We start from the raw sequence: 26,467 nt of genomic DNA on the forward strand, positions 1-26,467 counted from the left end.
CTGATAAACATTGAGTGTTCAACATCACATACACCAGAGATGCGTTCAAAAACAAGATAGATATATCAAATATTGACTCCAAACTGCTCCAGTGAAAAGTAACAGACTTAATCACCCCCTTTAGCGTTTGCGGTGAAGTAGGAATACGCTTAGGGCCCCCATATGCTCAGAAACGGCCCTTCAGAGAGCTACCGTAAATACTCTTGAAAATGGACACCTCACATTTGATACTGATAAATATACAGTATATTTTAATGATAAAATCATTGTGTGGGCCTCAAAAGATGGCTCAAGGTCCACGTGTTTGGATTAGCGCTGGCCTAGCGCATGTTTACATAGGAATACAATTGAAAAACAGTGCAAACGGACGTAAAATGCGTTCGGTGAGCCGCTCCTTACATTTGAAGAAGACCCCTTATTTACAGACATACAGTTTAGTTTTAGGTTCGATATTCGTTGGATATTTTACAGTTGTATCAATAATTGTAGGAGTATGGTATTTTGGTGGAAACTATTTAATGGTAAGCTTTTGCTAGGGATGTAAAGTGTACTGTGTTGAGCCTATTATTTTGTTATGAAAATACAAAAGATTTAGAAAATGGCCCAATCATATCAGCAGACCAACAAAGCAAAATATGATTTATAGCCTACTCCATCTATCTTAATCTTCACTTGACAGTTGTCACATAGCAGAGCCCCTGTACAGGTCCAAAATAACCCCCTTGGCACCACCACTATATTCCTCAACTGTATTTATGTCAATGCCTCTAAGTCTAAAAGTCAGCATTTATGTGCATTCCACATCCTTCACATGGTAAAAGTCAAAGAATTTCTCAAAATGCATGTGCAGGTGCTTAAGGCTTCATGTGACATATACCCCAGATTAACAGCCTTCCTCATATCTAATGTAAGCCACATACTGTATGAAAAAGCCATTGTGTGCAGTTCAACTGCAAATACCACAAGAGGTGACTTTATCTTTCTCAGGGCTCGTGTTCACTATATATAATGATAATACGCCGGCGTCGTAGATTACACGCACAAACACATTGAATAAAGCCATATGTAAGGTGATATTGCTGATTATAACATTGTATTTAATAAAGTTATAATAATAATAAGGGTGTTTATTGTCATCAGTGTTTCATTCAGTGATCTTACAATACATTCTACATTAAAGTTTTGCACCCAATACTGACACTGATATACGAACGTGGATGTTCTACATGTTTAAAGCATAAAACGTGATTAAACTAGTCTTAATCAACTCACCCTTTTTTATAGAAACCATGATCCAGCTTATCACAACTTCAGATAATACTCAATAGTAAAATTTGTTTACATCTCTCGACTGAAACATTTCACCCCCTCATTCAAGTCCTTGGTTTAAGCATGCTCATCAGCTGCTCACTGATGTCCGAAAGAGGCGATTATCAGTTCAGTGTACTGGTGACTCGCAAACTACTGTCCTCGGATGAGTGTACTGTTGACTCGAGAACTGCTGCGAACTACTAAATTTACTGTTAAAATTAGATTTTATTTAATTGTATCTATTGATCTATGCTTTTTATATGCATGTTTATAAATACATTTTTAAAATAAATATCTGTATAAATATTGTAATAAATACAAGCAACATAACTATAACAGCTACTAAACAGCATTCATAACATTCAATGACATTGCATTTATGGTAAACAAAAGCCCACAATGCACACATTTAATAGATAATAAACCAATTACAAGGGAAAAAATACACAATTTACAATAAATAACAATGGAAATATAACATTAACTAATACAAATGTTATAACAACAATAACATCTATTAATTAAAATTTGCTTATTTTATTTCACAGTTCTCAGTAATGCTTCAGTGTGTGGTACTCCTCAAAACATGGGGCAACACACAAGGGAGTGTTGCATGGCACACACTTGAATTTTGTGAGGCACCTCTGCTTTGTCCTGCGAGTGCTGGATAGGTAGACCTTGCAGTGTCGGCTGGTCCTGCTGCTCTGGGAAGCTGTCTGAGGGACTTCGGAGGGGAAATGCCTAGCTGTCAGATGCAGTGGAGTGTCCAAGGCAGGGCGGCCTGCTTTGGATGGACATCGAGGTGTGCTGTGCTCTTCTAGTAGTCCTCTCATCAGGTTCATCCTGAATTGCAAGGATGTGATGACTTTTCCTATTGATAGCAGAGCACATGGGTGGGAAGTGAGGAGGAGTGTGGAATATGACAGCATGGTCATTGTTTGTAGTTAATTTTAGTTTAAATGCATTCATTTAGTTTACATGACAAAATTATTAAAATGATTCAAATAAACCCTTTATTTATATGTAAATTCTATGTTGTTCTCAGTCTGATGTGCAAATTACCCACCTGTAAGTTGGTGGTGGACAATGTGGCTGTTCAGTACTGCAGTGTCAAGGAGGTGAAAGAAGACTTTCTTGTGCCATTTGGTGGTTTATCTGGTACAATCAAGAAAGCCTTTCATCATGTCAGCCTTGTCCACTGCCCCCATCTTTTTGTTATATTCCAGCACACAGAGAGGCTTCATCTTTTTTCTCTGGTGATATATGATCGATCTTTCCGGTGGCTTGATGGACCGTGGTAAGAAGGTGAACATCCCTCTTTTCATGCCATTTCACTCCCAGTTGTGTTCCATTTTCTTTACATTCAGCCTGGCCCTTTGTCATTTTGCAGGTGAATGTTGGCATTCCCTTCCTGTTGGCTCGTACAGTCCCACAAGCTCCTGTGTCCAGGGACAGGAGGTGCTGGAACAGTGTGGGACTACTGTACCAGTTGTCCACGAACAGGATATGACCCTTTTTCAAGTATGGGGCCAGTAATGTCATGACAACGGACCCAGAGATTCCAAGGCCTTCATAGTGCTGGATGTCGGTGGTGAATCCTGTGTATATGATCATGTCCTGCACATAAACCGGTGAGCACCTAACACAAAAAATTTGACCCCAAATCTGTGGCGTTTAGTTGGTATGAACTGGTGAAATGCCAGCCTACCCTTGAATTTCTTTGTTGATGACGTTAGACACGAACATTTTAATCAACCCGCTGTGAAGGGGAGCAGAGAGTCTTCTCGTGAAGATCCCGCCCGCTGACTCATGTATGTCAACCGCGAAGTAGTAGAAGGCTTCTGCAGGAGAGATGAATCGCTGTCTTTAAGTAAGCAAATTTTGAGGAATGGTGTTTGCGCGCCCGCTTTTATACCGCCTAAAAGGGCGGGGCTTAAACAACATAGCCAATATTAGAATTGGCGTTATTGTAGAAAGGTTTCAACTAGGTCATATAGGACACTCCCCATAGCATCAGCTTAGTGAAGCAATGTCAAGTGTACTGAGTCCTAAGGGAACTGGGGTTACATTCTGGGGATGTCAAAAGACTGAACAAGCTAATCAGGAAGACAGGTTCTGTCATTGTGTTAGACCTGGACCCTCTGGATGTTGTGGCAGAGAGAATAATGTCTAAACTAATGACTGTCACAGACAACATCTCCCACATCCTTCAGCTGTAGGCTCTGTGCGACAGGGAGTGTTACAGTAATTCGATAATGCCTCATAAGAGTGTCTAATTCATCCAGCATGTGCAGAGACACCATTGACTTCTGGTGACCTTTGACCACACCATATCTAGAGCTGGGCGATATTTTCTAATAATTCGAATTTACATTTATGACACGATATTTTTATTTTATTTTATTTTTTTAACGAGGTTTTGCATAAAATATTAGCAGACACTGTAGTTGGATACACTGTCAATCCACCAATGGATGAATATAAAAGAGAAAAACAAATGTTCACCTCACTTAGCTTGATGCCACCCTAAATCTGATAAACTTAACGTGTTGAAATATGCGTGGCTGCGCACTCCAGCGCAACATAGGTTAACAACACAGAGACCGATATAAAAGCCGGTAATATTTCCAGTACGATTGTACAGCGTGATTGTAGGTAGACTTCGTTCATCGTTCATGTTTACACTGGCTTAATCAAACAATAACTATGTTCTGTGTAAGTCATGAGGCACTAAGCTACATTTTCTGAGATGTCAAGAGAAATGTATGTGTTTATAATAAATTGTTAGAACATACGTGACTGTTATGGGCGCTTCATATCAAATCATATAATGGATAGGCTATAAATGGATTGATCATCCACATCTCCTTTTACGACGATGATTCAGATAGATCACTAATTTTTACATTGTTCTGTGATGTGTTTCAAATGTACTGCATTTACTGTATAGCCAACATTTAGGAAGCGAAGCGATCATTTTGACAAACAGCGATATTGTTTCTTTTTGCTGCTCCGCTCAGCGTGTACCGCTAGATGGCGACACTTACTCAGCACTGACTGACGTCATTATTTTGAACTGAGCTTTTTGCTTCTTGCGTCTTCAAATACACTGGAATTTTTCTGATATCTGCAGGTGTTTATGGTTATACATACAAATTGATTGATATACTAAAAATACTTTCAAGATAAACATGACTTTCTAGATATTGATTTCTAGACAACTTTCTATGGACTAAAAATAATACCTAAATCTAATCGAAAATCATAATTGTCATTAAGTTTGAAAAAAAAATCGAGATTTTTTTTTTTTTTGCCATATCGCCCATCTCTAACCGTATCATGTGTAAATTCAAAAAACTATTTTGGTTCTGGTTTTGGCTTTTACAAAGCAAGTCAGCTAAAGGCAGAATGGCAGCTCTTTGGTTGAAATGAAAGAAAATGGCAAGACAACAATCTTTTAATTGAAAATGGCATCTTGACCAGATAGCAAAGCTTTGCAGTTAGCCGGGGATCAATGTTTGGGACAAAGAATAATTTTCCAGCAGGTTAATGACTAAATCACATAGCAAAAACAATGATGCAATGGCGTGGAAAATTAAATGCTACGTAAAGCTTCAGGATATTTATACTTTTGGAAATGTGCAATGGAAAGTCAATAATTCTGAAGAAACGAATGCTACTGAAAGAGTCTTTAGCAAAGTGCATAAATAATAAAAATACAGCCGTCTGAAGTCAGTGATTCTCACCCAGGCAAGAAATGGAACTACACAATCAATTGTACTTGTGAGGCTATTTGTGAATATTCCCAGTTTCATTCCAGCAAATAGGTTTAAGATGTCTTGGCAAACACACTCGGAGAAACCTCCCTTGTTCACAGGCTGTGCTCTCCTAACGAGTGTGTTCATGAGTAAACAGAAAACAAAAACCTCGCTGATTGTTTTCCCCTGCCTATAATCGCTAACCTTCAAATTAACCGTTTTAAATACTTTGAACCAGGAGGGTAACCAAACAGCAAATTGGATTTTTGCTTAAATCAATTTTAACCCTTAAAGTCCTGTTTAGCAGTGCCACATACAGAACAACATTTATAATTCTTAAGGACATTCAATTAAACTGATTCAACTTTGAAAGTGTACTTTCATCTACACTTAATATACTGTACGACAAATTAATTGCATTATTATTATATAACTACTATGCACACAATAAATTTGATTTCACAACACTTAACTAATTGCCCTCCATCAAACAAGCTGCACTGGAAACAGATCAAACCAAAACCAAGTTTCAATCAATAGTTTCTAACTGATTTTATGACAGTAAAAGAAAATGTAAATTTCATCCCATTATTTTGTCATGGCTATGTATTTAAGGAATATCCAGGGTTCAGTACAAGTTAAGCTCAATCAACAGCATTTGTGGCATAATATTGGTTAACATAAAAACTAATTTTGACTTGCCCCTCCTTTTCTTAAACTAAATAAAATCTGGGTAACAGTGAGGCACTTACAATACAATGGAACGTGGGCCAATCCGTAAACGTTGCAAAACTCACTGTTTCAAAAGTATAGCCACAAGACAAACAATAAGTGTTAACATGATTTAAGTGTGATCTTTAAGTGAAAATCACTTACTAACCTTTTCTGTGTAAAGTTATAGACATTTAACAACTTCTTTTCCATGACAATGTAATGTACACAAATCCTAAAACAACTGTAAAAATGGCTATTTAAACAACTTTACATCTCATGTAATACATAAGTTAACAGAATAAATGCAAGTGCTTTTATAAAATTATAAGCTTCACATTTGTGGTAATCAACATTATGCCACAAATGCTGTCAATTGAGCTTCACTTGTATTGAACCTGGAGTATTATTTAAATTCAGTTTGCCCAAAATTCAACCTATAAAAAAAATATAGTACAGTTCCTTTTCGATCCTAGTACGTTCATATTTTCTAGGTGAAACACAAACAAGGATAACCACATAAACTTTGTATCCTTTTTTTATTCATCATATATGACAATACATTTTCATCAGGAAAAAAACAAAAAAAACAAACGTATAAAAGTATGGAATATGTTTCCTAACCTGGCCTGACTGGGAAAGTAATACTATGTATGAATGATCTAACCATGTGGCATTTCAGGGCACTGGTGGGCTATAGGGAAAACACTGATGTTGTGTACAGTGTCAAAAGTGACTGCCTGACTCGCATCATAAATTCATTAAATTAGGTCTTCAAAAACTGACAGCTTTTATGTTATTAGTATGAAACCAAAAAACCCAGACTTTATTTTCTGAAATTAGATGAGGAATTTGAACCAAGCAAGAGCATCAAACACATTGCTTTAAAGGGTACCAATAAGTGCAGTTTTAGTTTCAATCCTTATGAACATGATAGAATATTTACGTATCGCAAAGTGACCAAAGTTACATGTGTGTAATGAAGTACTGTATGATGTCCTTGAGTGTAGTTCTGTAATTAAAAATGGGCCCTGGCTTGACTGGAAATCAGATTGTTATAAAAAAATGTCAGTGTAACCCCAAGTGTGTGAGTAGAAGTGAGTCAGTGAATGTGCGAGTCTTCCTACAAGCCGATGGTGTAAGAGCGCCCGGCTGGGTTGTGAATAGCAGAGCATACGGGCTCGGTCACAGCCCATTCATACCAGACCTTCTTTCCATTGTTACACCTCCAGAATCTCACACTCACGTTATCGCCGCAGGACATCGGGATCGGCTGCTGCGTGGGGAGAAGGAAAGCAAAGTGTGTTAACTCCTGACATGACTATACACTAAACTGCATAATCTCTGAAATCGATAAACTGCCACGCTTTGACAGTGCTTAGCTGTTTTTTTTTTTCATACCGAAAAAGCTGACTGCATTCGTGTTCTTGTTAGCCTTTTTAACTGAAGGGACATACAAGAAAGTGCTTGAATTGTGCGATTATTTGAAGAGGCAGCGAATGATGCACTTGAAATACACTGCCAATGCAACTACAAGTTTAGTAGAAGTTAAATAACACTAGCTGAACGCTAAGATGATATCGCATTAGCTTTCTTTCACCATAAGCATGCTCCAGACGAAAGGTCTGTTCCAAAAGTTAGGTAGCAACACTGAGTTCGTTTACATGGACACCAGAGAGCCGTTAATTGCGAGAAAGCTGCTTAAGACTCGATATTGGCGTATGCTTTAACATGCACTGTGATATCGGGTTTCTCTTTCCTCCCTTATAAATACATCTCGGCCAGTAAGCAGCTTTCTCCATAGCAACGTAACTTCCCAGCGACTCTTCTGTAAACAACAAACATGGATCCAAGGAAGACTTCGCTATTTTATTCTCTGTTGCTTCACTTTATTTCCAGATATTCCAGAGTTGTTGCTGTGTTTGTTTCTTTAACTTTCTATCACACCTGCAGTGGAATTGCGCAGCAATAGTGGGGTTTCCCTCTTATGTAAAAATCTGGGATTCCCCCGATGTACTGGAGTGCATATATGCGGATGTGAGGGACAGTAGTAGATATTTTAAATTGGTATGTTTTATAGCGTGTGCAGTATTCCCTTTTCCCACTGTACTCCCAGAAATGTTAATTCTTTACGCTGTGTTGACTTGTTGATATGTCATTTCATAGGCACCATCCTGTGAGATTAGTTCACTCTTAAACTTGTAAGAATGCCGCTTATGCGTTTACATGGCCACAAAAGCCACATTAACCAGGAGAAATCTGGGTGTGTTCTCTTAATCCCTTAAACGGCGTAAGGAAAACAGCGGTCTTGTTAACATGACATTTCTGAATGCCGTTTTCTGCAAAAACCCTGGAATAAACAGTTTTCTTAAGTCCCTGTAAATGTGGACTTTATGCTACCTTCTAAGATCTTCTAAGAAATAATAAGCTAATAGGGCTGGGTATTGATACAGATTTCCCGATTAGATTCCGATTCACAAGCTCTCGACATCGATTCATATTTTAGCTTTTTTTAAATAAATCTATATCTATATATCTATATCTATATATATATATAGTTAAATGTTTATTGTTTAATTGCTTAATTTGTACTATTTACAGGTATTTACATTGATTTGTTGAACACGTGCTAAAAAAGGAAACCCGGCATTTCTGTAAACAGCGTTTTTAAATTAGTGCATGTTAATGAGAGAGACTCGATTGGCTTGATCTCATCTGTGCTATGCCCGATATGTTTTTTTTTTTTTTATAAACAACTAATTGTAAACAATAGAATGGGTATTAAGAGAGACATTATTCACTGACAAATCAGTTGTTGGATCTCGTCTTTGGGGACACATTACACGGAACTACTTTTACTCTCAACACGCAGTGGAAGGATGTCGCTGCTAAATACTCCACCACTATACTACACAATTCATTCACTGGTGAGTGAAATCTAAACATTTACCAGCCAGTTGCCAAATAAATATATTCACTTTTAATCGCATAGTGCGAAATTTGGTTGCAAATGCGAGTGATTTCCTCTCATTGTAGTGGAGGTTGGGCATAGAGTAAAAGATCGATCTTGGGATTTAATAATCGATATCGAGATTGTTCAAATAAAGATTGCGATGCATCTGGAAATCTATATTTTCACCCACCCCTATAAACTTAAGGTTTTTTTTTTTTTTACTATGAATGTAGTACTAATTAGGGCTGTCAAAACCACACTCAGGCTTGCTTGACATTAGCAACAGCACTAGAAAATGATGCTTTCTTGCGTTCAAACACAGCTGGAAGAAACACAATTCCGAATGCTGGGATCTCGAGATGTATTTTTCAAAGTTTCAAACTATGTTTAGCTTGAGACAGTGAGCTAAAACGGCTGTTTATGACACGACGCAGCCAAACGAGAAGCTCAAAAAGCATCCGCCTGACACAGGTGTACATTGAAAACCTTAGAAAAGCCCTAATAATAAATCTATCTATTTGTAAATATTGAATCATTATATATTGAATTATGGTTATTCAATGGGCTATCTCAGCATTTATGCAATTAATTCGATAAATTAATCTGCATATCATGTAATTATTTCATTAATTTGAATCGACTGACAGCCCTAGTACTAATACAATTGCAGTGTTTGATAAACTTACTTTCAAAGGGAATAGGATGGGGAACCAGGAGAACATTCCAGGAGAGTGTGTTTCAGGTTTTATACCTGCAAACACCAAAAGATCTTTAGTGATCAGAATGCACAATTTAAAAGCCACAGATCCACCACAAGAACTGCTACTCCAAAAGACTTACTGAGTGTGACGTCTTTGTAAAGTGTGGCCTCAAAGTATCCGGCAAAACCGTGAAGCACTGTATTACAGCTCACAGAGAAGCATAGACATTGATACCGGTTGTTATTCATATCTGTGCAGGGAAAACACCAAAGAGTTAATGGCATCAGAGGAAAAGTTACATAAGAAACAATTGGAACAAAGTATTTTTCAGTGTAAAAATACTTTCTCCTATTCCAGCTTAAAATGCAGAGTCCACTGGGCCTGGTTAGCTCAACAAGTAAAGACGCTGACTACAACCCCTGGAGTCGCAAGTTCTAATCCAGGGCATGCTGAGTGACTCCAGTCAGGCTTCCTAAGCAACCAATTGGCCCGGTTGCTAGAGTCACGTTGGGTTAACCTCCTCGTGGTCACTACACTGTGGTTCTCGCTCTCGGAGTTGTGTGTGGATGCCGCAGAGAATAGCGTGGGCCTCCACACGCGCTACATCTCCGCGGTAACGCGCTCAACAAGCCATGTGATAAGATGTGCAGATTGACGGTCTCAGACATGGAGGCAACTAAGATTCGTCCTCCACCGCCCAGATTGAGGCGAGTCACTACGCCACCACGAGGACTTAGAGCGCATTGGGAATTCACCATTCCAAATTGTAGAGACCACTGCAAGTAAACAATTTCCAGGTTGATTTCCCCCCCCCAAAATAAACAGTTTCGAACTGTGGTTGTTTGAGCATCCTAACCATCTCAACACAGCAACATCGGCTCAATTTACAGTGTAAGTTTGGGGTAGAACTATGTTTGGCTTACTAATTTCATACAGAGAGTGTTCATAAAACCCGTTGACAAAGCAAACATACTGTTATTCTACAAACTTGGTTTTGGAGTTTTTATGAATCCCTTAACCAAGACCAGAATTTCCAACCCCAACTCCTAAAGCTTTCAAGTGACATCTACCAAAAATGGTAAATACCTTTAGACTGTTCTGGAATAGTGTGCTATGTCTTTTCTTACTGACCGCAACAGGTGATCAAAATCTAAATATCACACAGAATTACATTGATGAAATGTTCAAATGAGCCAATGGAATGCTTGTTAATTCAAACTCCAACTATCCAAAAATTAAAACATAAACAAACCCACAAAAAAGCCTTTGATCCACTTTAATTTTTGTCTCTCTTTCTATCTATCTAACTAGCTAGCTAGCTGGTGGTTTGACTTACTGTAATGTCTGTGTAACCATCAACATTCAAATTTTTAAAACTAATTTAAACTTACAAACAAGCCTTTGTCAAGCCAACACCAAAGTTTGTTTCGACAAACTTTACTTATCTAGTTATTTTTGCAGTTCCGTTTGGTGATCTTTTACCTGACGTGGGATGTACGAAAGTGAAGCAGGGCTTGGGGTCTGCAAGTTGGTGAAAGTTGTGTAGTCTGACAACATACGGTGTCTCAAAATGGCACTCAGGGTCTTTGTCTCGCTCCCGACAGCCTCTGACTTCATTATATAGTTTAGATGAGGACAATGGAGCCAGGAAAGACGTGTAGGAGCAGGGAATGCTCACTCCATCATCTAACAGAAAAAAGGAGGGTATATGAGATGAACAAACAATGTCAAACAGGACAGTATTCTACATGGAGGGATTTCAAAAAAGAGAAGAAGCTGATATCATCTCAAACCTTTGAGGAAGTGCTGTGCTCCATCAAGGCACTCAGGTGAAAGTTCATTGTCCCCAAATGAGCCTAAAAGCTCACTCACAATGATGTCAGCCTTCTCTGGGGCCACCCATTCCCTCATGTCACATGACACAACAGTCACCTGATCGCCCCACTCCTCAAACTTCCAGTTCTCCAGCCTGAAAAATAGAAGGGATATCCACAGAGATGTCACAAAACCTGCAATACCAAAATTCATTTTATTGGTCCCAAGTGGGAAATTGGGGGGTATTACCAGCCAGAAAATCAACACTGCAATGCAATATATACAGCACATTATAAAAAGTCTTCATTATAAAAAAAAAAAATACAATTTACACTGTATACTTTACAATAAAAATACAAAATAAATTAACAGTAAAACAAGAGTACATGCTTTAGACTGCATTTTTGAGTTACTTACGTGACCACAGCATTGGGGTTCTTCTCAACAGCATATACACGCAGCTTCCTCTTAGCCTGTTTGGCCGCACGAAGTGAGGCATTTACTAGCGGTCCACGACCTGCACCTAGTACCATCAATACCCTGAAAAGAAGACTCAGTATTAATGAAGCAAACAAAAGATAACTCGGTGACACTTTAAAATAAGATGTCCTTTTGTTAGAACATTAGTTAACTATTAGTTAACATGAACTAATGATGAATAATATTTTCAGCATATATTAATTTTGGTTAATGTTAATTTCAACATATACTAATACATTTTTAAATCACAAGTTATATATGTTAACATGTACAGTTAATGTAATATGAACTTACATGAACTAACAATGAAAAATGCATTGTATTTTTATAAACTAACATTTAAAAAGATTAATAAATGCTTTAAAAAATATAGTTTATTGTTTGTTCATCATACATCATGAAGACTGTTTAGCCCAATACGGACCACTTGTATTAAAACAATATGAGAAATTGTGACGCCCAATATGGTGGATGTAGAAAAGAAAGTCCTGCCTTACAGGTAAGAGAGCCAATCACCTTTTAGAAACAGACAGCACCTGTCAGTGAAATTGAGTACGCGCATGTACATTAGATGGACCAGCCTGAAAAAGTGTTTTTTAGTGGGATCAGAGCTAATAAATGAAAAATTCTTATATAATTGTCAGATTTAACTGCTGATTTAAAATATGTTCTTTGATTGTAATCTTGACCAAAAGTTTTGGACATTACACTTTACCCATTCAAGCAGGTAGGAGCTGTACTTTTATACCGCTTGTATCGACAGAATATAGCTGCCGGGAGCATTCCATAGATGGCTGCCAAGTGGACTGACTTTCCTTAAAAGGGACTTTGATGATACCTAATGCACTAACTATTGTTAATGAATGGAACCTTATATAAAGCGTTACCGATAACTCCATCTCTGCATAGTTCATTAAGAAAAGGCAATAGGACACTTGAAGGTGTGTGGAGTAACTTACTGTACATTGGTTTCCATCTGTTCTTCAGGAACTCGGTCTAAAAGACATCTATATACAGCCTGTGAGAAAAAATTATTCACTATATTTAATAGTTACAACAGTGGTAGTAACAACAAGTTTAAACTGGAATTTTTACATTTTCTGAAGAACACCTTCAGAAGCGTGTTTTAGTGCATTGCTATGCAGTTGCTAGGGTGTTTACTTACTGGCCCAAGTCAAAAGGACCTGACTGAAAAGTCTCTATGATATTCTGTGTCCAGCTGCAACAAAACCCTAAAGCTGAAGTGCGTAATTTCTGCGACACTAGCGTCACCGCACAAAATTGCAAAAATAAATGTTTTCAAACAGATTTCTGAATACACTCTCCATCTGTCATTGCTAAAAAGTCACGTCATTGGTTGAGCCAATGTTGCTGTTTCAAGCTGGCCATAATGCTCAAACAATCAGAGCAATTTTTTAAAGCACTACAGAGCCAAATTGCTTACACTTTTCAGGGAAATCAACCTACTAATGGCTTAGTTATGAATCTTTTCATATGAAGATTGGATAGGGGAAAGTATTTAGAATACCGATTACCGATTTAGTATATCGAAAAAAATCACACACATTCTTCATTACATTAACAAGTTTTTTTTTAACTTACCTGCTGGTACTGAGAATATTTGATGGGATCTTTTTCAAAAACTTCGTACGTCTGTGATTCCAAATTGTCCATCAAAGGCTGATAAAAAAACGAGGCGTCACATTAACATGATAAAAAACAAAAACTAAAGGGGTAGTTCACCCAAAAAAGAGAAGTCTGTCACTTTTTTCCATGGAACATAAAAGGAGATATTTAGCAGAATATCCAGGCTCCTCTTTTCAACAATGAAAGTGAATGGGGACCAGAGACACCTGCGACCAAGGGCGTAGATTTGCCTTGAATTTTGATGGGGCTTCAACATGAAGCATTTACCTGTTTCCACTGATCATGGTATCAATGGATACCCCCCACCCTGTCCCCCCTGGAATCTACGCCCCTGGCTGTGGCCACCATTCACTTTCTTTGAATGTGAACAAGCAGCTTGAACATTCTGCTAGATAACTCCTTTTGTGCTCCATGCAAGAAAGTGAGTCATAAGGGTTTGGGATGACAATTTTCATTTTTAGATGAACTATACAAAGTACTTTTTTGGCATAATTGTTTACATACAATTTGGCCAAAGCATCAATACACGCAACAAATAATGACAAAAAGAAAATAATAATAATAATGCATTAACAAATAACAATATAAATAGAACCATCTCTTTATGGTTAGATATACTATCGCTTATGCCCTCAACACACCTGTAGTGGTGACTGTAGGTAATCTTCATAGCCTTTGGCGAAGAGTTCGTAGGCATTGGGTGCCGGACGGTTCTGGTTGAGGTACTCTAGATACTGCAGGTATGAGCGCAAGTCTTTCTCATTGTGACGATTTGCCCCTGTGAAAATAAACTGAGCCTCCAGCTAGGGAGACCACAGCCTGTCAGACAACCGCATTGACTAAAATTAACATGATACAACATTGGTAACTCATCTGGAACATATACCTTGAAGAGCCGGAAGATGACTCGCTGGTGGGCTTTTGACAAGACAGGAAATCCTTTTTTATTGGTTAGAAATATGCTGGTGTGGAGAATGGCTGCTTTAATTGGCTCCCCAAGCCACTTGTCAATCACTGTGTCAGATGGCAGGTCTTCTCCAATCTCAACAGCTTCACACAGAAAGTTAACAATCAGATCATGCTGCTTCAAAGAACAGTTCACCTAAAGAGAAAGATTCTGTCATTATTTACTCACCCTCATGTCGTAATTCTCAAATCTTATTTGTGCATTCTGAAATAAATACTGCAAAAAATACAGCAGATTTCAGATACTCCATGGAACAAAGAAAGTCAGTCATTTAGGCTTGGAACGACATAAGGGTGAGTAAATGATGACAGTTTTCATTTCTGGGTGAACTATTCATTCAAATGTATTTATGTCTATACACAATGGCCACTTGACTTCTTCAGTCTTACCGAGGCAAATCCTCTTGTTGTAGTCACAGAGTGTTCTAAATGAGTGCCACCTGAAAAGAAAAAAGGAAATGAAATGAACAAAGACCATCAATCACTCTGTTCATAATGCAGCTGAATATTTTATAATACTTGCAGCCACAAATATGAGCTGGAGGGCTCCTGAAGAAAAATGGTCACGTTCACCATCACTTGATTAGATGTTTTTATTAGATCACTTATTTAATATCTATTTTTAATTAAAGAAATGGCTTTGTTATAGATCTTTCACCATGCCCAGGTCTTCTCATCAGTACTGCTGTCATCCATTTGTTTAGAGGGATCGTTCTCGATGAGATCCTCGCGCATGTCCTCTGGAGACAGCAGCGGAACTCGTATCCAAAACTACGGAAATGAAAACAAATCAACATTAAACGAATTAATTCCTAACCAACTGAAGTATTACAACCAATAAAGGAACAACCAACTGAGAACACCACATTACTTTTTCTTTTAACACTGATTAATGCATTAGACGTGGCTTAGCAGTATAATTAAGCTGGTGCTGTGTTCTTAATGGCATTGTAAGGTTTTGCCTTTGCACTCATTATTTCAACATATGCACATTCTAGTGAGCCAGTCTGGTAAGTAAATGCAGGAATTACGTACATGCGATGCAGAACTGAAGACCCCATGAAATCACAAAGAGAGCTTTGGGGCCATCTATATGTTACTGTACTCCTAAACGTTGACAGAATTCATTTTTAGCAGATATACGCATTAAAATATTTTTGTCCAATCAAATGCTTTCTAGAATGACATTGCCCCTTACCCCAGTAGCACCTGAAACAGACTAGCAAGTATTAAATCATGGCTGTGACAATACATAAGGCTATTGGCTATTTAAAAAAAAGGGACAAGCCCTTCAATGCCCCACCCAAATTTCTTGTTTCAGTAAGAAATCTGTCAACACACGAAAGAAAACTGTGCTCATAAAGCAAGCCAAATTTTAGGCCGTGGGCCTAATTTTCACTAAGGCTAATTAGGCAATTTCATTAAGGCGAATCAGGCCATTAATACGAATCATCAAATAAATAACATCATGGGCCCTATTTTAAGAGCCCTAAGCGCAGCGCTATGCGGTACGTCATCCGTACTGTCAGTGAATATGGCCATAAAGTTTTTGTATTTTCATGCAAGCATGTGCTTAGTCTAGGCGCAAGTGGGTTTGTTGAAACTGCACGCACAAAGCACTAATGGGCTGGGTTAATTTGGAGGTTATTCTCTGGTTACTGCACCATCAGCGCGTCCTTTTACAGGCTATAGTTCATTCCCTATCAAGCACCAGCAATATAAACAAAGATTACACATTCATAATTTTGAATATGAATTTGATATTGTAAATTGGCTGTATGCAATTAATCAGACAGTGTTTTTAAAAGCATTGAAATGTTTTCGGCGTGCCACAAAAACAAAATTAATGACATTCATCTCATGTTCTGTGCTTTTACAGACTGAATATGCTTGTCATCTGAGACGCGTGTTTGTGCAGCATGACTGAAGCCTGGTTTTCTTGTGATCACAGAACCACAGAACTACTTGCACCAGGGATCTGCTCTGCTGGATTATTTTGACATGTGCCAGGTTTTTCACCCTTACTAAAATTGATCACGATTTTACAGCGGTAACAGTAACTGTAGTATTTTGACAAAAATGTTGCAGTTTCATATGAAATATTTGAATCTATTAGGTGGAATCTATTAGACTTTAGTACAACTGTGGCAGTTATAGTTTCTAAATGTTTTTAGGTTAGTATTTTTCATAAATAACTGTATTTTCAGAGTTTGGACATGAACTTTACCAACTGCGGTAGAATCAAAACTACAAACGCAAGAACTGAGTTTAGACTGTGCTGAGAACAGAGATGCTTCTGAAACGTCTTAGTGCAATGACCTGTTTCTCTGGAAAATAGCTAATTGCGCTTTGCGCCACTTCATTAACATAAAATACACCCACAGATAGCAGAAACCCACGGCCACTTGCACGAAAATTGCGCTTAGAATTAGTGCTCTCAAGAAAATGAGATAAGCTGCGCACGGTTGTTGTGCTGTGCCTAGCGCAGTCACAAATAGAGCCCTATATGGCAAAGGCATATCACTTGATCTTTATGGGTAATTCATGCTGCAGTCTTTTTTTGAATTGCAGATGGATAGCAAGTAAAAATAATAAACAGTCTGCTCACACCAACTAATTAAATTTACATCAGTGAACAGAGGGAAGCAACCGGAAAGAAGATTATGTTTAAATGATAGGCCCAGGGTGTATACATAAATGAATAATGGCATGTTCTTCTGAGCATATTTGTTTTCATTCTATGCTACATTTGTTTTCATTTTATGCTACAGATTGCCATTACCATGCAAGAGTGGTGTCCTGTGTGGATGTGGTTGAGCAGGATTCGAGCCAGGTTGGCACAGTGCGGACCCCTGAGGGGGATCATGAAAGCTGGCAGCCCCAGATAAGCACAGAAATTCAGCTCCTGTACTAGCGCCTGCAGCAAGGGCACAAAAGACATTTGGAGGAGTGATCACATCAAAATAAACAACATTCCTGCTCTGCTTCTTAGTTGGGCAGATCTCCAAAAACATTCCTTGTTTACCTCACTCTTGATTAAAGTTACAATGATATTGCAGTGTTTGAATAGATCTAATCTTAAAAATTAATCTGGGTAAACACATTGTACACATGAAGACCTCAACTCTATACTGCATAACAATCACCTTTCTTAAAAGTGCTTGCCTATGTTGTGACAAAACAGAAGGTTAAAGGGATAGTTCACCCAAAAATGAAAATTCTCTCATCATTTACTCAACCTCATGCCATCCCCGATGTGACTTTCTTTTTTCTTCTGAAAACAAAGCTTTTTAGAAGAATATCTCAGTTTGTAGGTCCATACAATGCAAGTGAATGGTAACCAGACATTTGAAGCTCCCAAAATGGCCATATAAAAGTAATCCACAAGACTCCAGCGATCCATGTCTTCAGAAGCGATATGATAAGAAAGGGGTGAGAAACACATCAATATTTAAATCCTTTTTTACAATAAATGTCCACTTTCACTTTCAAGAAGAATGTGAAAGTGAAGATTTACAGTAAAAAAGGACTTAAGTTGATCTATTTCTCACCCGCACCTATCATATCGCTTCTGAATGTTCACTTTTGGTGAACTTTCCCTTTAAAGCATCAATAAAATCTACCTGCTGATTTGTGATTACATCAGAGGAACATATTAAAAGAATTTGAAGGGGAAGATTATTTGGTTAATTTTAAAATTACCACTATTATTTTTTACACAACTGGCTTTGGGAGGTCTCTTGGACCCCAAACATAAAGTCAATCTCAACACAACATAAGGGTTAAATAACAAATAGAAATGACAGAGTATGAACGTACTGCCTCTGAATTCCTGCGTTCTGTTGTCAACTCTGAGTCTGTCTCAATCCAGGGTGACAGCTTTCCTACGATAAGTGTGTTCCAGTCTAGAGATGAATGAAGAATTTTATTACAATGATAAAATATAACATAAATTATATACTAAGATAATATAAGTAGATCTCCATAACTGTAATTAGCAATGCAGAACAAGGTTAAATTTTGCAGTAAGATTCATGAGGAACAAAAAAGGGTCAAAACAGACATTTTTCACCATTTCAGGTCCACTTCAATTTTATGCAAGATTTTGGTGTAAATAAATAGTCATAATATAGTTTTCCCATGGCCATTTTCCAAACTCTCTCTAACCCTTAGAATGAAACTGACCAATTGATCCAACTTCACACGTATAATCTTACTTTGTCATGTAAATGTGGGCAGTCCTAAAGTTATGGATGTTAAGAACGAGCCGTTTTCATAGAACATTACATTCTTATTTCAAGAGATTAAAGAAAAACTGATTTCATATGACGTCTTTAAAAACCTGCCTGAAAACTTCTTACGATGGATAACAATGGAGCTTCTCATGATCTGAAGCATTATATCAGTGAATAATATTTAGCTAGAGCATACAGGTGAAGACTAAAATGTAATGCTGCAGTATTATTACTCAGTCTTTACTAACTGTCATCAGTATTCATAATCATTTAGTAGCAGTACTGATCATTTGTATTGCATTATTAAACTTATGTCTTTGTTATGTTGTGTAAGTCAAGGTTGCATATGTAAGCTTTATATAGGTTGCATATCTGCTTTTACATTATGTGTGTCTTGTATGCTCTTACTCCCATGTGGAGCTTTATATAGGTTGTGTGTAAGCTTTCCTTGTATGAGTTGAAGTTTGCATGTGTTGATGTGTGTTTTACATTATAAGGGGAGGGGAAGTTATTTTAAACTGCTAGGGTATGCTTAAATATATCCTGCAAATGACAGTTTTTTTAGAGAAAGAATGAGAAAGACCAAGAAAGACCGAGCAAGACGGAGAAAGATGGGACAGACAAACGAGACCATCGCATAAACCGTTATAATTGACATTTTATTTCCTATGATAACTAAAGATTTAATAAATGTTATTTCTTGGTAAATTTAACCAGTGTTTGGCTCCGTGACTTCACAATGGGGAAAAGACATAAATTTAAGTCTTCACAGGTTAGTTTAACTCACCTCTGCCACATAATAGCAGGTCAGAGCGGGTTTGGGCTCCAGGTCTTGACTTAGCAGGGTCCAGTTCATACTCCCTTCGGAACCGTGAATGGAACAACGGCATGCACAGGAAATCAAAGCTATGGAGGAGAATGACATACATCTTAGACGCACAGAAAGAACACAAACTGATACCTTTTATCACTTTAGACCTAATCAGCATGCAACTTAATGTAATATTCCAGGTTCAATACAAGTTAAGCTCAATCGACAGCATTTGTGGCATAATGTTGATTACCACAAAAATTAAATTCGATTCGACCCTCTTTTTCTTCACTAAAAGCAAAAATTGAGGTTACAGTGAGGCACTTACAATGGAAGTGAATGGGGCCAATATTTGGAGGGTTTAAAGGCAGAAATGTGAAGCTTATAATTTTGTAAAAGCATTTACATTAATTAGATGCAAAAGTTGTTTGAATTGTCATTTATATTGCCGTTTAAGGGTTTACAGTGTTATGTCGACATGGCTGGACATAACTTTTTACAGAAAAAGTTAGTTAGCAATTTTATCAAAAACATTTTTTATTAACGTGTAGACTGTTTATATCTTGTGGCTATACTTTTGAACGTTTACAAATTGGCCCCATTCACTTCCACGCTAAGTGCCTCACTGAAACCCAGATCTTTGCTTTGTTTTTTAAAAAAAAAAATTTTTTTAAAGGAGGGGCAAGTCAAAATAAATTTTTGTGGTAATCAATATTGTCACAAATTCTGTCAATTGAGCTAAAGGTGCACTCATTACCTTTTGTCTTTGTGTCATCTTGACACCTAGCAGCCTGGATGCAGCATAATTTAAAATCTTATTTTTGTGATTTAGATGCCATTGTAGAAATGTAGTATTCACAGTCAGTCATGATTACTTTAATCAATGTGTGAAAGTGCCCAATAACAGGACGGTTACTGACATTAAGCAAGTAATATTTGGCTGGTCATGTGATTAATACATGGCAGCCCCCATGTGCGGACCCTCTCCATGTAGAATAAATCAGTTTTTATAAGGTTACTGATATGAATGGAGTCTTAATTTTAATGTGAGTGGTCATGATTTCCTACATATATTGCAAAATTACAATTCATGTTTTTAGGAGTTAAACTTTTTTAATGAGGAAAAAAAATTACTGAATGCACCTTTAAAGAATAGTTCACCCAAAAATGAAAATTCTCTCATTACTATATTAGAGAATTTCACATTTAGGCAACATAAAAGTAATCCACAAGACTCCAGTCGACCGATGAATGTCTTCTGAAGCTAATCGATAGGTTTATGTAAGAAACAAGTCGACAATTAAAACGTTTTTAACTTTAAATCGGCGCTTCCATCCAGGGCTCTGATGCAGTTTGAAATGGCCGAACTCTCACGTGACATTCAGTCTTCTGTTGTAAATAAGCGCCCGAATCCTCACGTGAACTCGCCGACGCACTTACGTCACGCTTCACGTCAGCTGCTGGCAGGAAGCGCTTTTTAGAAGTTAATAAACTTTTAATTATCGATTTATTATTTTACACAAACCTATCAATTCGCTTCAGAAGACATTTATTGATTGACTGGAGTCGTGTGGATTACTTTTATGCTGCCTAAATGTGACTTTTGGACCCTCTAACTGCTGGCACCCATGTACTTGCATTATAAGGACCTGACAGAGCTCTATCTTCTTCTAAAAATCTTCATTTATGTTCTGCTAAAGAAAGACAAGTCATACACATCTGGGATGGCATCAGAGTAAGTGAATAATGAGAGAATTTCATTTTTGGGTGAACTATTCCTTTAACTTATTGAACCTGGAATTTTCCTTTAAGGAATATTACAGTACATCTAATTCAGATACACCAAACTGCTTTTTTTTTTACTGAACTACATAGGTTTTAACAATGAGACTATTAATCTTCTACAATACAGCAATTAAGTTTTATTTAGATGTGTACGTATGTAGTTTATGCCACATATAGTCATGCATTACAGCTCCTCACCATCATGCTGCCCTATTTCCAACAAGCCAATGAATGAGGCCAGATCTTTAAATATCATGATGAATTTATCAATACATTACGCCATTCTAAACATAATTAGAACAGATGCACATAAAGCATACATCGATAAGTATTGGACCTGAAACGAACAGGTTACATCAACAAGACTGAATGAGTCCATTCAAATCGAGCATCTAAATATATTTCAGCATGAAAGCTATAATCGAACTTGCAAATAAATATAAACAACACCTATTGTGACAGTTTTACGCAGGTTTCAAAAGAGAGTGACACGCTGTAGCACTAAACGTTTGAGGTGCATGTGTGAATTTGAAGCAGATCATAAGAAACCGCTAACACAGCTAGCAAACACTCATGTGCATCACGTGCAGCGACCTAGCCGAGAAAGCTCAAATCGTTTTTTGATTTACAGCGCAGATAGCCCCGCTTGCTTACCCTAATTTGGCTACCGCGGCGAGGGTGTCCGCCACTTCGGGAACACAACTTAAATCTCTCCCGCAGGAGACCCTGCTACCTGCACCGCCGGACGCCATCGTGAGGAGACAGGAGACGGGATGGGAGGGAAAATGGAACTGACTCAGCGCTATGGAGAAGCTGAATCCATGTTGGCTCAAAACATGTGGGTCCGCACGTCTATAACAGCTATGTTAGATCCAAAATGGCGATAGCTTGAAATACAGTTTCTCTTTCTCGTAAGAATCTTGCGAGACTTCAGAACGAGATCAGACTATGGACCAGACAAGATGCAGACGACTAGATAGATAGAGAGAGAGAGATGATGCTTTAAGTGTCTGAAATAAGGTCGAATTTACTCCAAAAATTTTGAGAGAATATTTAATTCGTTTTAAGGGATTGTTAATGTATTTTTTTTTTTTTATACAGTAAGACCATTCATTAGAAACTGGGTTGGGATAACTGTAATAAACAGTTACTGAAATTTAACTGAGAAAAGAAGATTTATGCATATATATCCAGATTAAATTTGTGTGCCAAACGGATAATGCCCTGGAATTAGACAAATAAAAGAATATTTGAGGGCTTTACTAATACCATGGTTTTATGGGCATGTACTATGATATTCTTTTAAGTATTTTGGAATGCTTGGAATAAACATGGTAATCATTCAGTACCATTTTATTTATTTTTAAAGTACAAGTAAAGGGCCTCGTTCTTTCTGTAATTTTGCACAGCAGACCTGGTGAAACAATTTTGTCTCACTGTATACCAGTATATGGCTGGAATAACAATAAACGTAAAACTTAAAGAAATATTCTGGGTTCAATACAAATTAAGCTCAATAAACAGGATTTGTGCTTAATATTGATTACCATAAAAAAAAAAATAATAATAATAATAATAAAAAATTGACTCGTCCCTCCTTTTCTTTATAAAAAACAAAAAAAAAGCAAAAATCAAGGTCACAGTGATGCACTTACAATGGAAATGAATGAGGCCAATTTTTGGAGGGTTTAAAGGCAGAAATGTGAAGCTTGTAATTTTATAAAAGCAACAGCATTCTTTCTTCTGTTAAAACTCATGTATCATTTGAGCAGTAAAGTTGTTTAAATTGTAATTTTTTTACAGATGTTTTATGGTTTGTTGATATTACATTACCGCTCATTACATGGCAATGAAGTTGTAAAATTGGCTCTAACTTTACACAGAAAAAGTTAGTAAGCAATTTTATCACATTAAAAACATGCATATTGTTTACATCTTGTGGCTATACTTAACATTTAAGGTTTTACCCCATTCACTTCCATTGTAAGTGCCTCACTGTATCCCAGATTTGTGCTTTTTTTTTAAGAAAAGAAGGGACAAGTCAAAATAAATTTTTGTGGTAATCAATATTATGCCACAAATGCTGTCGACTGAGCTTAACTTGCATTGAACCCTGAATATTCCATTAAACTTGTATATCATCTGATACCAAATATCTATATGATTGCTAACTAATAAATACATTTTTGAAAAAACTGGGAAAATCCTTTGATAAACTTTTCAACTGATTTCAATGTAATTTAGTTTTGTAATCCACAGCATGGTTTATTTGCTCATAAATATTTTATGACATTTTTTTTTTTTTTTTGTGGAGTTTAAATTGAAAGCATGACTCAATTGGAAACTAACAGAAAGTAGAAGGTACATCAAAGTGAATCTCTTCGTATGTGTGAGTGTCCTAATTTATTTGTATGAGAGAATTTAGCAAACTAAGCTCATTGAGATATACTCTCAGCACTTTCACAAGTTATGTTTGAAGAGTCGCTTCACTGTTGTGCCTCAATGGCGACAACACAAACATAGTATCAGATATGAAAAGTAGCTTTGATTCTTGCTGAAACAACATATTCTCTGTGTATATGTCTGTAATGTGCCTGCATACATGGGGATATGTGTATGGGTGTACATTGGGTGTACACTCCTATATAAATCCCCGCTTTAAGAGGGGACCTTTCTTTTAGTGCGACTTTCTAGACTCAGCATTGCACCAGCGTACGGTTTCATTTATCTCACTATAAAAAGGCAAAATGGCTCTGCAGGATGTCTGTGGTTTTCTGGAGACCCCTGTGGACACCAGCATGTGTACTTACCTACCAAAAGAATTGGCATCCATTTGGAGGACACCGTTTGAGTTTGACCGAGACAGTCCTCTTAATTTTCTTTTTCCCCCTCAACAGAGCAGCAGAAAAAACAGAGCTCCTATAACTTTTTCCTGCATGTCACCCCATTCACAACCCTTTCAGCTAGCACATGGTACAACCACTCTTGGTTTCACCTTTCAGGGTGGCGTGATAGCTGCTGCAGATACTCGGGCCAGCTGCAAGGGTCTAATATGCTGCCCAATAAGTCAGAAGATTTTGCCCATCCACTCTCACCTGGTGGTCACCACCTCTGGCAGTGGTGCAGACTGCATGCTGTGGGAACGAATCCTCACCCGTGAAATGAGGCTCTACCAGCTTCGGCACCGCAAGAGACTTACCGTCAGTGGAGCTGCAAAGCTGCTCTCCATGATGCTTCATCCATTCAAAGGCACTGAAGTGTGTGTGGCAGCTACTCTGTGTGGATGGGATGGAGAGGAAACTTGGATAACGAGTGCAACCCAACAGGCCAGCATAAAAATGGCAGAAGTTATGAAAGCAATGGAACACAATACCCCTTTATCTACAAATAATGGTGCACTATCAGCTCTAGACAGTGAGAAAATGGCCTCAACAAACACACAGAAGGAGTTCTTGAAGGATCCCAATGCACTAAGTCAAACAGTGTCAGATCCGATTACAAAAAGTACTCTGTCGACAACTGGAGGGCAGTCTGGACCCAGTGTGTGCTATGTGTGCAGTGATGGCCTGCAACTGAAAGGAGAGATAATCTCAGTGGGCTCAGGGTCACCCTATGCATATGCTGTGCTTGATGATGGCTGGAGATGGGGAATGACTGTGGATGAGGCTGTGGGACTGGCCCGGGAGGCTGTTTTTAGAGCAACTCACAGGGATGCCTATTCTGGGAATAATGTAGACCTTTTCCACATCACTGCCCATGGCTGCAGACGCAGAGCCAGAGAGGATCTTAAGGAGGAGTACTACAGTGAGAGGGAAAGAAAGAAGGAGAAAATTAAAGAGAGGGAGAGAGAGAGACAGAATAGAGAGGCAGATGAGCTGGTTGAAGAGAGAGGTTGATATATACAGTAATCAGTAGCCTGCTCTGAGGATGGGGAGACAAGAGGTGGAAAAACAAAAAGACTGCATGCACTGAATGTGAATGTGATGAAGATAAATAGTATTTGTTAGTAAAGAAAATCAGGTGACATACTTAACAGGATAGATCTAAATTAAATTAAAATAGCTAAATTAAATAGGTAAAAACAAGAATACTATATGACTCTATTAGCAAAAATAAAGTTATTTTAGATTTTCTATGTTATTTTTTATTTTATCCAAATTAACATAATAGATTAATACATTGCATCCATATACTTATTCTTGTCAATTTTTCTGATATATTGCTATTATTTCAAACAAATTGCCTTTTCTATTTGAAATATTTGAGCAAAGGATAATTAATTTCTAAAATAAATAAATAAATAATAATTTGCAGATTTTCTTTATTCTTTAATGTATAGCTTTGAGATCAATATTCAATCCCACAAACTTTTAGTTTCAAAACATGTTGTCTTGTATTACAGTTTATTTGACTGAGAATAATCAGTAAATTAAAGGAATATACCTGGTTCAATACAAGTTAAGCTCAATCGCATTTGTGGCATAATACTGATTACCTCAAAAATTTATTTTGACTTGTCCCTGTTTTTCTTTAAGCAAAAATCTGGGTTACATTGAGGCACTTAATGGATGTGAATGGAGCCAATCCGTAAACATTAAAATACTCACTGTTTCAAAATTATTGCCACAAGCAGGGTTGGGGAGTTATGAAACACATGTAACGGGATTATGTATTTAAAATACAAAATATTATTAACTGTATTCCTCTAGTTACAAATTAAATCATTAGTAATCAGAATACAGTTACATCAAAAAGTAATTTGATTACAGAAGAGATTACTTTGCATTGTATTGTTCCATTTAATATTTAGTCTATTCAGTTGGAAAACATTTCTCTATATAAATGATGCGATCCAAAGAGCGTTTGAACAGTGGTGAAACACTTTCTTAAGATATGTTACATTCATACAAGCAGACAGAAAAGTAAGTTTGGAGCAGCAGAAATAGAAATAAATCTTGTGTAAAAGGGGCCAGGGTAGCTCAGTGGTAAAAGACGCTGGCTACCACCCCTGGAGTTCGCTAGTTTGCTAGTTTGAATCCCAGGGTGTGCTGAGTGACCCCAGCCAGGTCTCCTAAGCAACCAAATTGGCCTGGTTGCTAGGGAGGGTAGAGTCACATGGAGTAACCTCCTCGTGGTCACTGTAATGTGGTTCGTTCTCGGTAGGGCACGTGATGAGTTGAGCATGGATGCCGCAGTGGATGCCGTGAAGCCTCCACACTCACTATGTCTCTGTGGCAACGTGCTCAACAAGCCACATGATAAGATGTGCGGGTTGATGGTATCAGATGCGGAAG

The 26,467-nt window shown here is 37.6% G+C and overlaps 2 protein-coding genes across 2 annotated transcripts; one reads left to right on the plus strand and one right to left on the minus strand.

Moving 5' to 3' along the window:
- Positions 1-6,302: 6,302 nt before the first annotated feature.
- LOC127442325 (protein arginine N-methyltransferase 5-like) lies at positions 6,303-21,993 on the minus strand. Its single transcript, XM_051700254.1, has 16 exons — positions 21,828-21,993; positions 19,365-19,483; positions 18,162-18,247; positions 17,125-17,259; positions 15,001-15,113; positions 14,733-14,782; positions 14,263-14,426; positions 14,018-14,179; positions 13,332-13,409; positions 12,689-12,747; positions 11,667-11,789; positions 11,228-11,403; positions 10,917-11,120; positions 9,574-9,684; positions 9,420-9,484; positions 6,303-7,056 (listed from the first exon to the last, which is right to left on the minus strand). Exons 1-16 carry the CDS (start codon positions 21,923-21,925, stop codon positions 6,904-6,906), a joined length of 1,896 nt encoding a protein of 631 aa, XP_051556214.1. The 5' UTR covers positions 21,926-21,993; the 3' UTR covers positions 6,303-6,903.
- A 1,927-nt stretch (positions 21,994-23,920) lies between these two features.
- On the plus strand, positions 23,921-25,069 carry psmb11a (proteasome 20S subunit beta 11a). Its single transcript, XM_051700912.1, has one exon. The coding sequence runs from the start codon at positions 23,921-23,923 to the stop codon at positions 25,067-25,069; it is 1,149 nt and encodes a 382-aa protein (XP_051556872.1).
- Positions 25,070-26,467: the final 1,398 nt, after the last annotated feature.

Source organism: Myxocyprinus asiaticus, chromosome 6 (genome assembly GCF_019703515.2).
Source record: "Myxocyprinus asiaticus isolate MX2 ecotype Aquarium Trade chromosome 6, UBuf_Myxa_2, whole genome shotgun sequence".
NCBI classification, from domain to species: Eukaryota; Metazoa; Chordata; class Actinopteri; order Cypriniformes; family Catostomidae; genus Myxocyprinus; species Myxocyprinus asiaticus.

Coding starts and splice junctions, on each gene's coding strand:
- LOC127442325 (XM_051700254.1), bottom strand. CDS start 21,925: ATGGCGTCCGGCGGTGCAGGTAGCAGGGTCTCCTGCGGGAGAGATTTA. Junction 13,410..14,017: donor ACCTACAGTCACCACTACAG/GTGTGTTGAGGG, acceptor TTTTTTTATCAG/CCTTTGATGGACAATTTGGA. Junction 9,485..9,573: donor TTACAAAGACGTCACACTCA/GTAAGTCTTTTG, acceptor TGGTGTTTGCAG/GTATAAAACCTGAAACACAC.
- psmb11a (XM_051700912.1), top strand. CDS start 23,921: ATGGCTCTGCAGGATGTCTGTGGTTTTCTGGAGACCCCTGTGGACACC.